The sequence below is a fragment of the Oncorhynchus tshawytscha genome, linkage group LG16, assembly GCF_018296145.1.
Source record: "Oncorhynchus tshawytscha isolate Ot180627B linkage group LG16, Otsh_v2.0, whole genome shotgun sequence".
Classification (NCBI taxonomy): domain Eukaryota; kingdom Metazoa; phylum Chordata; class Actinopteri; order Salmoniformes; family Salmonidae; genus Oncorhynchus; species Oncorhynchus tshawytscha.
In genome coordinates, this window is record NC_056444.1 from 67,222,627 (window position 1) to 67,240,232 (window position 17,606).

The following is a 17,606-nucleotide window of genomic DNA, read 5'->3' on the forward strand; positions in this document are numbered from 1 at the left end:
TCTGCATGTGTAGGCGCATATCGCGTCATTATTTCATGTTGTCCCGATATCTTCCAACTGTCCCGTTATCTGGTTTTAATGCCCATTCTAGAATGTCCTTCTAGCCAATCCGAAACGAATATCTAACAAAGCTGTGGTATAAAACAAAATAAGTGGGGGCCCTGCCATGACATTTGGGGAATTTAAAATTCTCCCTATCTAGTTTTTATTTTGGTGATGTGGTAGATCACAAAGATTATATTTAAAAACTACACTGAATGTACAAAACATTAGGAACACCTTCCTAATATTGAGTTGCACCCTTATTATTTCGTTGTGGCATGGACTTTACAAGGTGTCGAAAGCGTTCCACAAGGATGATGGCCTATGTTAACTCCAATGCTTCTCACAGTTGTGTCTAGTTGACTGGATGTCCTTTGGGTGGTGGACCATTCTTGATACACAAGGGAAACTGTTGAGCGTTAAAAACCCAGCAGCGTTGCAGTTCTTGACACACTCAAACCGGTGCGCCTGGCACCTACATACCCGTTCAAAGGCACTTAAATATTTTGTCTTGCCCATTCACCCTCTGGATGGTACACATACACCGTCCATGTCTCAGCTGTTTGAAGGCTTAACAATCATTCTTTAACCTGTCTCCTCCCCTTCATCTATACTGATTCAAGTGGATTTAACCTGACTCCTCCCCTTCATCTATACTGATTCAAGTGGATTTAACAAGTGACATGGAATGATTAAGTGTATATTGCTTCATTATATTTTCTACATACTTTATATCTGGTTTTAGTCATTTAAGTTTTTTTTTAAAGTTTTACCATCCCAAAAAGCTAAATCATATTTTTTGGAGTAGCGGCAACGATTTAACAACGGATGAATATAGGGGAAACACTGTTTTATTCCATGTCTACTACACCTTTTTCCAACTCTGAATAATATGATACATTTCCATAGTTCTTCCCTCTAGAAACAATGATCCACCTTTGATCAGTTATATGGCCACATGAGATCATATTGATGGTTCTGTGTTTGAAATATTGTTGCGAGTACATTATGAATTCATGAGCAAAAAAGACCCAAAATGATTCACCGTGGAGGCTGCACTCTGCAGGATTGAAGGGATGTCCACTTTTTAATCACCAGACCTTTACTCCTGCTGCTTTTCACACATTTGTCTTTGTCATACTCATGCTTTATTCCTCTCACTCTTTTTTTGTTTATTCCCTCTTTTTTCTCTTTCGCTCTCTTCTTTCACTCCCCCTTTCTCTCTCGCTCCCTACATGTCCCTGACTCCATCTCTCCTGTGTCTAATTGCATTTGAATTTGTCTTCCGGGATCCCTTGATACTGGAGCAGCTCTCCACACTCCCCCACCTCTCTCTCTCTCTCTCTCTCTCTCTCTCTCTCTCTGTTTTTCCTCCTCCCCTCCCTCCTCTAATCCATTTGTGCCTGGCCCTAGCCAGCTTGATTTCATGGGTTGCCCTGGAGGAAATATCAGATGACCTGGCTCTCCACACAGAGTCTGGGTTCCTGTGGATCTGGGTCGTCAGGGAGGCTCCACTCACCATATCTGTCCTCACCCCCCACCCCTTTCCTCTCATGAAGCTTCCTGCTTTCAAGTGCAGGCCAAGGTCAAAGACAGAAGCATCGTCAGGCAGGATACATTCCGTCATTCACCAGTCCTCAACTAAAGAATGGCCAGAGGCACTATATTACTATATACCCTATCCTAACCCGCCTTATGCACTGTGATAATTCTCCAGTAACATTAACTGAGGCTGGTAATCAATACACTGTAGAACATTGTTTTTATAAGTCAGATTGAAATAGCTTTTCATTAGTGCCATTATACTATAGGCCTATATGACTGGAAAAGACAAGTAATGGGTAAAAGAGGACGAATAACTGTTTGACCTCAGGTTTTCATAGACATATTGCATTATTAAACTAAGGGTCATACTATCAGGGTATAAACCCACATGTCTGCTGTTCAAAGTTGTTTTTATTCGAGGTTGTTAAAAAAAAAATGATATTAAACCATCACACAGTGAGACAAACCTTTGTATTCAAATGGTAGGGGTGAGTGCCTCAGAGACACGAGACCCCCTTGTCAGATCAAATGTGCTGTGGCACCTTGGGAGAGAGAGCCATTATGGATGGTGTTTAGAGACAGGTGTCTGATCCGCCCTGAGATAATGCCAAAAGACTCCTATCTGTCCCTTTTAATGAAACAGCAAGAGTTGTTTCAAGTGATCAGGTCTGTCATTCCAAATGGGGGAGCGTTGATCCTCTCAATGCCTCTCTTCATACATAAATCAAAGCTACCCTAGCCAGAGGAACTGAACAGCAACAAACAGCCAGGCGGCCAGCCAGGCGTGTAGCTAGCCAAGCCCCTAAGTCACCCAGGGACCGTGTTACTACCAGTCTCACAAAGAGCCCCATCAAACAGCTAACCAGTCTTTAACTAACTGACTTAATGAAGTGATGCGGTCTGTCTGATCAGCTTCACAAAGGAACTGCCCTCGCTACCCAGACAGTCAATACAGTGGATTTTAAGACAAAGACCGGGTCAAATGGTGTTTATTTTCCATGGGTCTGCCATCTACCCACTTCCCTCTCTCTCTCGTCTGGGTGCCAGCAAATGAAATAAGGTGAATATGTTAGTGTCATCTCTCATTTCAAATAGGTAGACATTTCAAAGTGTGATTTTCTCTGGAGAAAACGTTGTTACTTCCGCAGTGTGAAAATATCATTTGAAAAGAGGGAGGCATTGAATGGCAGAGCCAGACGTCTCAGAGTCAATCTCGTTTGGAGGCTTTCACCTCAACGTTTAGAAAAGCACGACACACTGATGAGACGGTGACTTTGTGGCTGCTAGGAGGGAGACGGGACAGACAGAACAGAACAGAGCTAGCTGGGTGATGTAGAGAAGGAAAGGAATGATACCCTGTGAAGTGTTAAGTTAATCATATGTCAACCAGAGACAGGTCACAGTAATCAGCCTCTCTGATTGTAACAGGCTTATGGAGAAGAGGATGCACAAACAAACCCTTTCAAGGTCTCTAACATCTCCCATTAACTGGTATAGGACTCTGTCATGTAGCTAGCATACTGTCTGTGCTCTCCGTACACGTACGTGTCACAGCTTTGGAGAGAGACAAAAGAAACAAATGAGATGGCTGGGCTACAGCAGCAAACAGCGGTATGTTGTTTACTCCTCTAAATGAAAGGGCTCTTTGCATTCATTCCCTGTGTCAATTACAGAGACTAGCTACGGATCATATTCTCCTTTCTACAGCTAGGCTGTTGATTGGTGCTGTTTACCCTGTTCTGCTGCGAGGGAGCTAGACAAACAGCTAGACGTAGTAACACATGGACATACTATTGCTGTATATTTCAGTCAGTTGAACGTTGAAGTAGAGATGAGTGAACAAATGCGCCCTGCTGGGTTTCACCTGTGAGTCACACAGGGTGAGATGTAGTGTACTAGGTTTGACCTGTGAGTCACACAGGGTGAGATGTAGTGTACTAGGTTTGACCTGTGAGTCACACAGGGTGAGATGTAGTGTACTAGGTTTGACCTGTGAGTCACACAGGGTGAGATGTAGTGTACTAGGTTTGACCTGTGAGTCACACAGGGTGAGATGTAGTGTACTAGGTTTGACCTGTGAGTCACACAGGGTGAGATGTAGTGTACTAGGTTTGACCTGTGAGTCACACAGGGTGAGATGTAGTGTACTAGGTTTGACCTGTGAGTCACACAGGGTGAGATGTAGTGTACTAGGTTTGACCTGTGAGTCACACAGGGTGAGATGTAGTGTACTAGGTTTGACCTGTGAGTCACACAGGGTGAGATGTAGTGTACTAGGTTTGACCTGTGAGTCACACAGGGTGAGATGTAGTGTACTAGGTTTGACCTGTGAGTCACACAGGGTGAAGTGTGGTGTACTAGGTTTGACCTGTGAGTCACACAGGGTGAGATGTAGTGTACTAGGTTTGACCTGTGAGTCACACAGGGTGAGATGTAGTGTACTAGGTTTGACCTGTGAGTCACACAGGGTGAGATGTAGTGTACTAGGTTTGACCTGTGAGTCACACAGGGTAAGATGTAGTGTACTGGTGTGTGGATATTTCCCCTTTGTGATGGAATGCAGGCCAGAGGCAGTAAGGTCAGCCGATACAGTCCAGAGCTCGTTGACGGCTGCTGGCTTGAATTTGATGCACCATCAGCTTGCCTTGTCCTCCGCTCTCCTCTCCGCCTCACTCTGCTCTGTTTTGCCTACGAAGCGTGTGTAGTCAACCTGAAAGCAGCACTAGCCTCTCATTATGCCGCCCAAACAAACTTTGTCTCTTTGCAGCTGTTTAACGGCCGCACGTCTGTTTTTGTTTGTTTTCTCGCCATAAGATTATTGCACCTTTATGGTTGATCAGGGGCTTGAAGTAATCCCTGGCATCTGTTCAGAGAGGGAGAGAGCCTCCATCCACTCCTCTTTTATTTACCGGACCGACTGGCCCCGCTAGTTCATCTCCAGCTGCCCGGCCTGGCCGGCGGACTGCTCAGACGAGAGTGATGTAGAGGGCTGAGGCCACCGGAAGAGGTTACACCAGCTATTTATTCCTCCCGAAATGAACACTCCTCCCAACAGCATCTGCCTCTTTTAGGAGGGATGGAGGAAATGAATGTAGTAGTCACCCTTTTATTCAAATGTATTTCGTAATATGTGCAGGAAAGTATATTTCTTGTTGTTGATGGTGCTGCACAAAACATAGGTCTAGTTGTGTCCATCCCTGCACTGTAGTGTTTCTCCTATATCTTAGCTGAGGAGACAGATGCTTGTTACCATCATGTGAATATTCCACTCAGATACTGTATTTACTTAGCCACAACAGTGTAGTTTTGGTTGGCACAGTAAAAGGACCATCCTCTCTGTTCTCCTTGTGCTCCATATGCTTCTAGTCTCAGGGGCCTGAATGTCCATATTTAGCTCAGTAACTCCAAAAAGCTTTACACCACTGTAGGTTGAAATTTCTCTTCATGTTATTGTACCCTTTTCCTAATTCAATCCTAAACTACTTGCTGGAGTGAAGAGACAACAGCTCTAGCCCCCACCTTGTCATGCTGTGGCCATGGCTTCCTCCCCTCTGGTCATTATGGCAGGGAGACAAGAAGTTAATAGACGCTTTATTATCTCCCAGCCTGCACCTGGAAGCCATGTCATGCTCCCTCGCTCCCCAGCGGGACCCCTGCCAGCCTGAGATCCCTCCTCACCTTGGCTCCTTCCTCACCCTGGTTCCCCCAGCAGCCCCTTGGGCAGGCTCAGCCAGGATTAGGCTCTGGTGGTGCTGGTCACTGCCAGGACACTCTCATCATGACACAGGACCAGGGGGAGGCTGCTTCTGAGCTCCTAGCCATAGATGTTCATCACACTGGGCATAGTGTGTGTGTGTGTGTGTGTGTGTGTGTGTGTGTGTGTGTGTGTGTGTGTGTGTGTGTGTGTGTGTGTGTGTGTGTGTGTGTGTGGGTGGGTGTTTATGCGAGGGATGTGTGTGTTTGTGCGTGTGCGTGTGTACTCTCTCCGACACTATGGGATTATTCTGTATGTGAATGGGGATTTATTCAGCTGATATTATCTCGTTGCTGCGATTTCCGTTGTTGCTTCTCCCGTTATTGTTGACGTTATTTCCCCGTGTGGACAGGACAAGTAGCAGCACACATGAAGGGACATATTGTGTAAACATAGCCCATATACACAAAACGTTTTGTTCACACACCAACGTGAACACACACCACACAGAGACACACACACACACATCCCTAGATATCGAAAGATGATATTATTGTAGGAGATGACACCAGGTCTCTCCTCCATGCCTCCTCATCTAGGTGTCTGTCTGTCTGTCTGTCTCTCTGTCTGAGTAGCTGACAAATGCTCTGGCTGAGGGATGAATTGCTGGCTGTCACTGGTAATCATGAGGTTGTCTGGCAGCATCCAAAGTGCTGCCCATTAGTTTGGTGTGAGAATGGGTGGGTAGCCTGGCCTGCTATGCCTTTATACTCTGACTGACACAAGAGCCACTGTGTTCAGTGAAAACATGACAGCCCCTATAGTATCTCAATTATCTACACTGAACAAAAATAGAAACGCAGCATGCAACAATTTCAAAGATTTGACTGAGTTGCGGTTCATATAAGGAAAGTCAATTCATTAGGCCCTAATCTATGGATTTCACATGACTGGGAATACAGATATGCATATGTTGATCACAGATACCTTTTTGGATCAGTAAACCAGTCAGTATCTGGTGTGACCACCTCATGCAGCACGACTCAACTCCTTCATATAGAGTTAATCAGGCTGTTGATTGTGGCCTGTGGAATGTTGTCCCACTCCTCTTCAATAGCTGTGAGAAGTTGCTGGATTTTGGCGGGAACTGGAATACACTGTCTTACAAGTCGATCCAGAGCATCCCAAACATGCTCAATGGGTGACATGTCTGGTGAGTATAGAGGCCTTTGGAGAACTGGGACATTTTCAGCTTCCAGGAATTGTGTGCAGATCCTTGCGACATGGGGCTGTGCATTATCATGGTGAAACATGAGGTGATGGTGGCGGAAAAATGGCATGACAATGGGCCTCAGGATCTCGTCATGGTATCTCTGTACATTCAAATTGCCATTGATAAAATGCAATTGTGTTTGTTGTTTGTATCTTATGTCTGCCCATACCATAACCCCACCGCCACCATGGGGCACTCGGACATCAGCAAACTGTTGACATCAGCAAACCACTCATCAACCTGACGGCATACACGCTGTCTACCATCTACCTGGTAGAAAGTGGGATTCATCCGTGAAGAGCACACTTCTCCAGCGTGCCAGTGGCCAGAGAATTGTGAGCATTTCCCCACTGAAGCCGAACTGCAGTCAGATTAAGACCCTGGTGAGGACGACGAGCTGAGATGAGATGAGGTTCCATTACATGGTTTCTGACAGTTTGTGCAGAAATTCTTTGGTTGTGCAAACCCACAGTTTCATCAGCTGTCCAGGTGTCTGGTCTCAGATGATCCTGCAGGTGAAGAAGCTGGATGTGGAGGTCCTGGGCTGGCATGGTTACTCGTGGTCTGCGGTTGCGAGGCAGGTTGGACGAACTGCCAAATTCTTTAAAACAACACCGGAGGTGGCTTATTAGAGAAATTAACATTACATGATCTGGCAACAGCTCTGGTGGACATTCCTGCAATCAGCATGCCAACTGCACGCTCCCCCAAAACTTGAGACATCTGTGGCATTGTGTTGTGTGACAAAACTGCACATTTTAGAGTGGCCTTTTATTGTCCCCAGCACAAGGTGCACCTGTGTAAGGATCATGCTGTTTAATCAGCTTTTTGATATGCCACACCTGTCAGGTGGATGGATTATCTTGGCAAAGGAGAAATGCTCACTAACAGGAATGTAAATACATTTGTGAACACAATTTGAGAGAAATAAGCTTTTTGTGCATATGGAACATTTCTGGGATATTTTATTTCAGCTCATGAAACATGGGACCTTTACGCTCTACATGTTGTGTTTATATTTGTGTTCAGTGTACATCTATCTATAGTAGCTGTAGCATCTCCTCACTGTACTTCATAGCATCTCCTTCACTGCACATGTAGAGGACTTTATAGTATCCACATACTAGTTAGCCTAGTTCCAGTACATGGCAATGTACTGTGTGATTGGTGTGTGCTGATTATTCCAAGGCTAAAGAGTGGATGGCTACATAGATGGGTGTCAAGGGCAGATCAAAGCGGATTGGGGGGAGGATCGAAACCAAGGAAAATGAAAAGCCGCTCTCTGAATGTGAAACGCTGAAGACGTCAATCTGTGTGAGAAGCACCTTGAAGTCTTCGGAGGAGAGGTTGATCAAAACCTGCTTAACTAAGATGGTCTCAAATAGGATCTGACCTCTGCTGCTGTGTGTTGCATCTCTTGTCTCTGTCTGTCTACTGTGTGCTACTTTACCCAATCTCCATTTACCTGGCTGGTCCTTTATAAGCATAGGACCTGCATCATGTCTTCTCTTTGCTCCCTCTGTGTTTGTGCTGTGTGTTCTCCTGTCTGAAGGTCAATGAACCGTGGTCTCCACAATGTATTAGCAACACTAGCTCCAGGTGACTGAAGCCTTTCCTTCTCTCCCTCCCTCCCTCCCTCCCTCCCTCCCTCCCTCCCTCCCTCCCTCCCTCCCTCCCTCCCTCCCTCCCCCCCCCTCCCTCCCTCCCTCCCTCCCTCCCTCCCTCCCTCCCTCCCTCCCTCCCTCCCTCCCTCCCTCCCTTCTTCTCTCTCACAGGAAATCGCAGCTTACTTGATAACGTTTGAAAAGCATGAGGAATGGCTAACGACGTCCCCTAAAACAAGGTAAGCGAGATGTCGACGTCTTTCAAGAAATAACCACAAATAACATTTCTTCACAGAAAATGCCACACTGTGCCTTTTATTCTGTAGGCTTCACTCCACAGTATAATTTTCTTCATTTGAGATATTTGTGTCTTGTGCCGAGTACCAGGAATCCCTACTGAACCCATTAGAAAACCACCCCCCCCATGTTGAGAGTTGGATAGATGTTTAATATTACAAGCTGCCTGATGGCAGTTTGGAAAACTTTGCACCTTTCAGAAGCTATTTGAGCCAGACGATGGAATATTAATGTTGACTAATTATTGCCTTTTAGCGGGCCAATTAAGACAACATGCACTCCTCTGGTCTCCGCTGTGAATATGATGCTAATGTGTTGGTATCTGTCTGCACATTCACACAATCTCCAATAGAACGAAGTAGGGTTGATTTGAGGGCTTGTTCTTCATGTGGGAGGGAGGACTATGGATATGAATGTCAATAAGAAGTAACTTTTGTAAATGGAAAAATGATGGCACCACAGTGATTTTATCCATGATATGTAGCATATGCCAAATAAGAAAACTCCTACCTACCCTGTCCTATCAAAGTATTTGTTTGTGTCTGACACATGGAATTAAATGTCAACAGTGTTGATGTTATTTCCACGGTAACATTATTTACTCTTATTTATACCACCATAGTTCCCATCCTGGAAACCGAGTTTCCGACCGTGAATTATGTCATCAATCCACATCATTAACAGTGGTGGACATCTCTTTATTTGACTAGCTTTGAGTAACAGGCAGTGTTAGGCTGTGCTGGGCCTTGCCATTCTCTTCTGTGTGTAGAGCGAACACAGAACACACACACAACCAACCACCCACTGTGATCTACCACAACACATCCTGATGAGGAGTTGACTCTGTGTTTAAATGTATTATAACCTTTCTCTATCATCAGCCTCCTTTACCTCCTTTACCTCCCCCTCCTCTCCCTTCCATCCCTGGTGTTATTAACAGTCCTCATCCATGTGTAACTGTACTGTTGGCCCTCTGACACACAGATCAGTCCTCTAGTTCCTCTCCTGCTCCTCTCCTCTCCTCTGCCTGCCAGGGACATTGATAATGGCTCCGCATAAAGAAAGTAGCAATTAATAATACGTTTCCCTGTGTAATTGTAGAAGATGGCCCAAAGAGCGCCCTGACTTCTACTCTACGCCTTTTTATCACCACCCCTCTCCAACAATTAACTCCCCCAACCAGGCCTCCTTGTCGTCAGACACCGGGGGAATATTTGACATTAGGCCCAATGTTATTAACGGCTGTCTCCAGGAACATGTAAAACAGCAGGCTCTGTTATCTTGCTGTACTTTACAGTAACTAGAACGAAAAAACGAACACTCAGTGGTATTAACATAAGTACAGGAGCAGTACTCTGGAGAATGAAGGGACTGATAGACAATAACAGGGAAAGCTTTTGAGGCTCGAGTCACACATTGTCCAATCAGCATCCAGTTGGACTATAATGGTGATGGTGGTGGAGTCTCTGTGACTGACTGTCACCAGTCTGCTGGGTCCTAGAGACCACTGAGTCCTAGAGTCAGTCCTGACCTGTCAGGAACCATGTGTGGGTGCTGATGTTGCAGTAGATGTGGCACTGAGGGATGAGATGGAGGCCGGGGGCCAGACAGAGCCACAGAGCCTACTTAGGAGGAGTGGACAGGAGCAGAGCTGCACCTTACATGGATGAGAGGAGCTGCTATATTATGGCTGTTATGGCATTTATGTAGGGGTGAGGGTGATACGGCCAGGCAGGCAGGCAGGCAGGAGTGGAGGGGCTGCGGCTGTAGATGCGGAGTCCGGGGGCTGGTGTAGTGTTTGTGTTCCTGAAGCTGTCCGTCAGAGAGAGCGAGAGGGTAAAGCTTTGTGACAGACCAGGGGGTAGCAGGGTGATTGATGGAGTCTGATTGATGGGCTGTAACCTTTCTGTTACAGCACTTTGCTGAGAGGTCAGGGGTTGTACAAGGGAGAGCTGTGCTTAAGGGCTGGACGGAGTGCCATTTGTCATCACACCCACCTCAGAGAGTGTGTGCATGTGTGTGCACACGTATCTGTGTGAGGACAGGAGAGACGACCTGCATTAGGAGGTACGATGCTCAGTCAGTGGACTGGGCTGTGAGAGAGTCCAGCAGGCTGAGAGAGGCAAGCAGGCTGAGAGAGAGGACAGCAGGATTAGAGAGGGAGGCCAACAGGCTGAGAGAGAGAGGCCGGCAGGCTGAGAGAGAGTGGCCAACAGGCTGAGATAGAGAGGCCGGCAGGCTGAGAGAGAGAGGCCAACAGGCTGAGAGAGAGAGAGGCCAGCAGGCTGAGAGAGAGAGAGGCCAGCAGGCTGAGAGAGAGAGAGGCCAGCAGGCTGAGAGAGAGGCCAGCAGGCTGAGAGAGAGAGGCCAGCAGGCTGAGAGAGAGAGGCCAGCAGGCTGAGAGAGAGAGGCCAGTAGGCTGTGAGAGAGAGGCCAGCTGGTTGAGAGAGAAGCCAGCTGGCTGAGAGAGAGAGACCAGTAGGCTGAGAGAGAGTCCACCAGGCTGTGAGAGAGAGGCCAGCAGGCTGAGAGAGAGAGGCCAGCAGGCTGTGAGAGAGAGGCCAGCAGGCTGTGAGAGAGAGGCCAGTAGACTGTGAGAGAGAGGCCAGTAGGCTGTGAGAGAGAGCCAGCTGGCTGAGAGAGAAGCCAGCTGGCTGGCCACCAGGCTGTGAGAGAGAGTCCACCAGGCTGAGAGAGAGAGGCCAGCTGGCTGAGAGAGAGAGCCAGCAGTCTGAGAGAGAGAGGCCAACAGGCTGAGATAGAGAGAGGCCAGCAGGCTGAGAGAGAGAGGCCAGCAGGCTGAGAGAGAGAGGCCAGCAGGCTGAGAGAGAGAGGCCAGCAGGCTGAGAGAGAGAGAGGCCAGCAGGCTGAGAGAGAGAGAGGCCAGCAGGCTGAGAGAGAGAGGCAGGCTGAGCAGGCTGAGATAGAGAGGCCGGCAGGCTGAGCCAGGCTGAGAGAGAGAGAGGCCAGCAGGCTGAGAGAGAGAGAGGCCAGCAGGCTGAGAGAGAGAGAGCCAGCAGGCTGAGAGAGAGGCCAGCAGGCTGAGAGAGAGAGGCCAGCAGGCTGAGAGAGAGAGGCCAGCAGGCTGAGAGAGAGGCCAGTAGGCTGTGAGAGAGAGGCCAGCTGGCTGAGGCCAGCTGGCTGAGAGAGAGAGACCAGTAGGCTGAGAGAGAGTCCACCAGGCTGTGAGAGAGAGGCCAGCAGGCTGAGAGAGAGAGGCCAGCAGGCTGTGAGAGAGAGGCCAGTAGGCTGTGAGAGAGAGGCCAGTAGACTGTGAGAGAGAGGCCAGTAGGCTGTGAGAGAGAGGCCAGCTGGCTGAGAGAGAAGCCAGCTGGCTGAGAGAGAGTCCACCAGGCTGTGAGAGAGAGTCCACCAGGCTGAGAGAGAGAGGCCAGCTGGCTGAGAGAGAGAGGCCAGCAGTCTGAGAGAGAGAGGCCAACAGGCTGAGATAGAGAGAGGCCAGCAGGCTGAGAGAGAGAGGCCAGCAGGCTGAGAGAGAGCCAGCAGGCTGAGAGAGAGAGGCCAGCAGGCTGAGAGAGAGAGGCCAGCAGGCTGAGAGAGAGAGAGCCAGCAGGCTGAGAGAGAGAGGCCAGCAGGCTGAGAGAGAGAGGCCAGCAGGCTGAGAGAGAGAGGCCAGCAGGATGTGAGAGAGAGGCCAGCAGGCTGTGAGAGAGAGGCCAGTAGACTGTGAGAGAGAGTCCACCAGGCTGTGAGAGAGAGCCAGCAGGCTGTGAGAGAGAGGCCAGCAGGCTGTGAGAGAGAGGCCAGCAGGCTGAGAGAGATTCCACCAGGCTGTGAGAGAGAGGCCAGCAGGCTGAGAGAGAGAGTCCAGCAGGCTGAGAGAGAGAGGCCAGCAGGCTGAGAGAGAGAGGCCAGTAGGCTGAGAGAGAGAGGCCACCAGGCTGAGAGAGAGAGGCCAGCAGGCTGAGCCAGGCTGTGAGAGAGAGGCCATTAGGCTGAGAGGCCAGCAGGCTGAGAGAGAGAGGCCAGCAGGCTGAGAGAGAGAGGCCAGCAGGCTGAGAGAGAGAGCCAGCAGGCTGTGAGAGAGAGGCCACCAGGCTGTGAGAGAGAGTCCACCAGGCTGTGAGAGAGAGTCCTCCAGGCTGTGAGAGAGAGTCCACCAGGCTGTGAGAGAGAGGCCAGCAGGCTGTGAGAGAGAGGCCAGCAGGCTGTGAAGAGAGGCCACCAGGCTGTGAGAGAGAGTCCACCAGGCTGTGAGAGAGAGTCCTCCAGGCTGTGAGAGAGAGTCCACCAGGCTGTGAGAGAGAGGCCAGCAGGCTGTGAGAGAGAGGCCAGCAGGCTGTGAGAGAGAGGCCAGCAGGCTGAGAGAGAGTCCACCAGGCTGAGAGAGAGTCCACCAGCCTGAGAGAGAGAGGCCGGCAGGCTGTGAGAGAGAGTCCGGTAGGCTGTGAGAGAGAGGCCGGCAGGCTGTGAGAGAGAGAGGCCAGCAGGCTTAGAGAGAGAGAGGCCGGCAGGCTGTGAGAGAGAGGCCGGCAGGCTGTGAGAGAGAGGCCGGCAGGCTGTGAGAGAGAGTCCAGTAGGCTGTGAGAGAGAGACCAGCAGGCTATGATAAGCAGCAGGTCATGCATGGAGAACAAGGCAAGGACTGCATAGCTGCTCCACATCTCCATGTGTTTGTTACCACTCTGAGACACGCAGGAAGCCAGGTCATTAACATGCTAAAGGGAGTGGGGACTGGGGGAGAGGGAGGCCGGGGTGAGTGGAGAGCTGAAGGAGTTGACGCCAGCTGTTTGACCAAGATGACGCATAACCCAGGACATGGCCTGCATGAAGATGACACACTGCCAAAACACTGCTATCACACTGCCAACACACTGCTATCACACAGCCAACACACTGCTATCACACAGCCAACACACTGCTATCACACAGCCAATACACTGATATCACACTGCCAACCCACTGCTAACACACAGCCAACCCACTGCTATCACACTGCCAACACACTGCTATCACACAGCCAACACACTGCTATCACACAGCCAACACACTGCTATCACACAGCCAACACACTGCTATCACACAGCCAACACATTGCTATCACACAGCCAACACACTGCCAATATGGAGGATCAACAATGAATAGGCAAATTAGGAGCGCAATAGAGGTTATATTATGTTATAATACATGTGTAGCCACCTACTCATTCCAGCCAGTGTTTGTGCTGGTTTGTTTTGGGTCCGTTCTGTTTGTTTATCCTTCCTGAATCAGAAGGGGCCTGGCACCAGCCAGGGGAGAGTAGTCGAGAAGCAGAGTGATTGATGTGCTCAGTCCTTGTAATACACATTCCCTTTCAGATAGGAAGTGCAACAGCGGTTAAAATCAATAGCAGCGCTCTCCTACTGACTGCTAGAACAGAACTACAGCTAATTCAGACTGCACCTGTCAGAGCCAGGGAAGTTTCCCAACTAGGCTGGGCCTTACACTGTAATTTACACCCCAACGCTAGAGAGAGCTGCCTGCGCTGGCTTCCATTTCCATTAGAGAGAGAGCCTGGTATTATGGCTTTAATGAACGCCTGACCAGGAGTGTGATTTAAGATCGCTCTTACCATATACCTCTCCTCTGTCTCTGAAGGGAGGGAACAGACTTAAACTGACCATTAGGATTTCTACCCCCTGCATCCCACACCGATAGCCATGGTCATTTTTTCTGTGAACCTTTTTTTAAAGCGCGGCCATCGCTAAAGCATGAAGTGTTAAGGCTGGCATGCTGCTGAGAGGACAATGAGAGTAGGGCAGAGCAGGGCCGGGCAGAGTGTAGAAGAGGAGAGTAGAGCAGGGCCGGGCAGAGTGTAGAAGAGGAGAATAGAGCAGGGCCAGGCAGAGTGTAGAAGAGGAGAGTAGAGCAGGGCCAGGCAGAGTGTAGAAGAGGAGAGTAGAGCAGGGCCAGGCAGAGTGTAGAAGAGGAGAGCAGAGCAGGGCCGGGCAGAGTGTAGAAGAGGAGAGGAGAGCAGGGCCGGGCAGAGTGTAGAAGAGGAGAGTAGAGCAGGGCCGGGCAGAGTGTAGAAGAGGAGAGTAGAGCAGGGCCAGGCAGAGTGTAGAAGAGGAGAGTGGAGCAGGGCCAGGCAGAGTGTAGAAGAGGAGAGTGGAGCAGGGCCAGGCAGAGTGTAGAAGAGGAGAGGAGAGCAGGGCCAGGCAGAGTGTAGAAGAGGAGAGTAGAGCAGGGCCAGGCAGAGTGTAGAAGAGGAGAGGAGAGGAGAGCAGGGCCGGGCAGAGTGTAGAAGAGGAGAGTAGAGCAGGGCCAGGCAGAGTGTAGAAGAGGAGAGTAGAGCAGGGCCAGGCAGAGTGTAGAAGAGGAGAGTAGAGCAGGGCCAGGCAGAGTGTAGAAGAGGAGAGTGGAGCAGGGCCAGGCAGAGTGTAGAAGAGGAGAGTAGAGCAGGGCCGGGCAGAGCGTAGAAGAGGAGAGTAGAGCAGGGCCAGGCAGAGTGTAGAAGAGGAGAGTGGAGCAGGGCCAGGCAGAGTGTAGAAGAGGAGAGTAGAGCAGGGCCAGGCAGAGTGTAGAAGAGGAGAGTAGAGCAGGGCCGGGCAGAGTGTAGAAGAGGAGAGTAGAGCAGGGCCAGGCAGAGTGTAGAAGAGGAGAGTAGAGCAGGGCCAGGCAGAGTGTAGAAGAGGAGAGTAGAGCAGGGCCAGGCAGAGTGTAGAAGAGGAGAGTGGAGCAGGGCCAGGCAGAGTGTAGAAGAGGAGAGGAGAGAGAGCAGGGCCAGGCAGAGTGTAGAAGAGGAGAGTAGAGCAGGGCCAGGCAGAGCATAGAAGAGGAGAGTAGAGCAGGGCCAGGCAGAGTGTAGAAGAGGAGAGGAGAGGAGAGCAGGGCCAGGCAGAGTGTAGAAGAGGAGAGTAGAGCAGGGCCAGGCAGAGCATAGAAGAGGAGAGTGGAGCAGGGCCAGGCAGAGTGTAGAAGAGGAGAGCAGAGCAGGGCCGGGCAGAGTGTAGAAGAGGAGAATAGAGCAGGGCCAGGCAGAGTGTAGAAGAGGAGAGTAGAGCAGGGCCGGGCAGAGTGTAGAAGAGGAGAGTAGAGCAGGGCCAGGCAGAGTGTAGAAGAGGAGAGTAGAGCAGGGCCAGGCAGAGTGTAGAAGAGGAGAGTAGAGCAGGGCCAGGCAGAGTGTAGAAGAGGAGAGTAGAGCAGGGCCGGGCAGAGTGTAGAAGAGGAGAGTAGAGCAGGGCCAGGCAGAGTGTAGAAGAGGAGAGTAGAGCAGGGCCAGGCAGAGTGTAGAAGAGGAGAGTAGAGCAGGGCCAGGCAGAGTGTAGAAGAGGAGAGTAGAGCAGGGCCAGGCAGAGTGTAGAAGAGGAGAGTAGAGCAGGGCCAGGCAGAGTGTAGAAGAGGAGAGGAGAGCAGGGCCAGGCAGAGTGTAGAAGAGGAGAGTAGAGCAGGGCCAGGCAGAGTGTAGAAGAGGAGAGGAGAGCAGGGCCAGGCAGAGTGTAGAAGAGGAGAGTAGAGCAGGGCCAGGCAGAGTGTAGAAGAGGAGAGGAGAGCAGGGCCAGGCAGAGTGTAGAAGAGGAGAGTAGAGCAGGGCCGGGCAGAGTGTAGAAGAGGAGAGGAGAGCAGGGCCAGGCAGAGTGTAGAAGAGGAGAGTAGAGCAGGGCCAGGCAGAGTGTAGAAGAGGAGAGGAGAGCAGGGCCAGGCAGAGTGTAGAAGAGGAGAGTAGAGCAGGGCCGGGCAGAGTGTAGAAGAGGAGAGTAGAGCAGGGCCAGGCAGAGTGTAGAAGAGGAGAGGAGAGCAGGGCCAGGCAGAGTGTAGAAGAGGAGAGTAGAGCAGGGCCAGGCAGAGTGTAGAAGAGGAGAGTAGAGCAGGGCCAGGCAGAGTGTAGAAGAGGAGAGTGGAGCAGGGCCAGGCAGAGTGTAGAAGAGGAGAGTAGAGCAGGGCCAGGCAGAGTGTAGAAGAGGAGAGTGGAGCAGGGCCAGGCAGAGTGTAGAAGAGGAGAGTAGAGCAGGGCCGGGCAGAGTGTAGCAGAGGAGAGTAAAGCAGGGCTGGGAAGAGCAGGGCGGGGCAGAGCGTAGCAGAGGAGAGGAGAGCAGGGCCGGGCAGAGCGTAGCAGAGGAGAGGGCTAGAGCAGGGCCAGGCAGAGCGTAGAAGAGGAGAGTAGAGCAGGGCCAGGCAGAGCGTAGAAGAGGAGAGTAGAGCAGGGCCGGGCAGCGTAGAAGAGGAGAGTAGAGCAGGGCCAGGCAGAGCGTAGAAGAGGAGAGTAGAGCAGGGCCGGGCAGAGCGTAGAAGAGGAGAGGAGAGCAGGGCCGGGCAGAGCGTAGAAGAGGAGAGTAGAGCAGGGCCAGGCAGAGCGTAGCAGAGGAGAGGAGAGCAGGGCCGGGCAGAGCGTAGCAGAGCAGGCCAGGGAAAGGGTGAACAACTGAGGCCTTAGCTCTAGATAACGATCTGTTGGGGGGTGTCAGTCAACCTCATGCTATGCTTCATGCAATAAGGACCAGACATGAATGTCCATCACAAATGGATACCTGTGTTTTTAAAAAGGTGCAACCCAGATGCAGACTACAGAGTTTATGCTGAGAGCTGTATGAGTAAAGAACGAGGAGAAGTGTTGGACACCTTGGTGTCGTAGAGGGGTCACTCATTAACTACAGAGTACCCTTTTAAATGACACACATTACTATTACACAGGAACGGTTTCTGGTAACTGCAGCCAATGACAAAGTGGATCTGAGGGAGTGATCCAGTCCTTTGTGTGTGTGTTGTGTGGTGTGTGTTGTGTGTTTGCCTTTATGGTTCAAGTCCTTCCCTATTCCCTTCAGTAGTCAGAGTGAACAAACACTGACATGTTATGGCTCCTGGAATCCAGCAAATGAAGCAGTGGGCTGTGTCAGCGATCCACCTCCGTTTCAACGCACACACACACACACACACATACACGCACGCACACACATACACACACACCATGCACTCTCTTATATTGAAACTATCAAACAATAAGTACCTCTCCTCTGAGGGTCCCACAATGACACTGAACCTACCACCCCCTGTGTCCCAGCTTGATAGCCCTCTCTCCTCTCCTTTCTCCTCTCCTCTCCTTTCTCCTCTCCTTTCTCCTCTCCTCTCCTTTCTCCTCCTTACTCCTCTCCTTTCTCATCTCCTCTCCTTTCTCCTCTCCTTTCTCCTCTCCTTTCTCCTCTCCTTTCTCCT

The 17,606-nt window shown here is 50.4% G+C and overlaps 1 protein-coding gene across 1 annotated transcript in view; it reads left to right on the plus strand.

The window, feature by feature from the left end:
• The window catches only part of LOC112215211 (calmodulin-binding transcription activator 1), a 622,788-nt gene that overhangs the window by 213,842 nt on the left and 391,340 nt on the right, over positions 1-17,606 (plus strand). Inside the window, exon 4 of the mRNA XM_042299516.1 lies at positions 8,330-8,397. Coding sequence (XP_042155450.1) covers positions 8,330-8,397 — 68 coding nt within the window. The remainder of the gene's footprint in view (positions 1-8,329; positions 8,398-17,606) is intronic.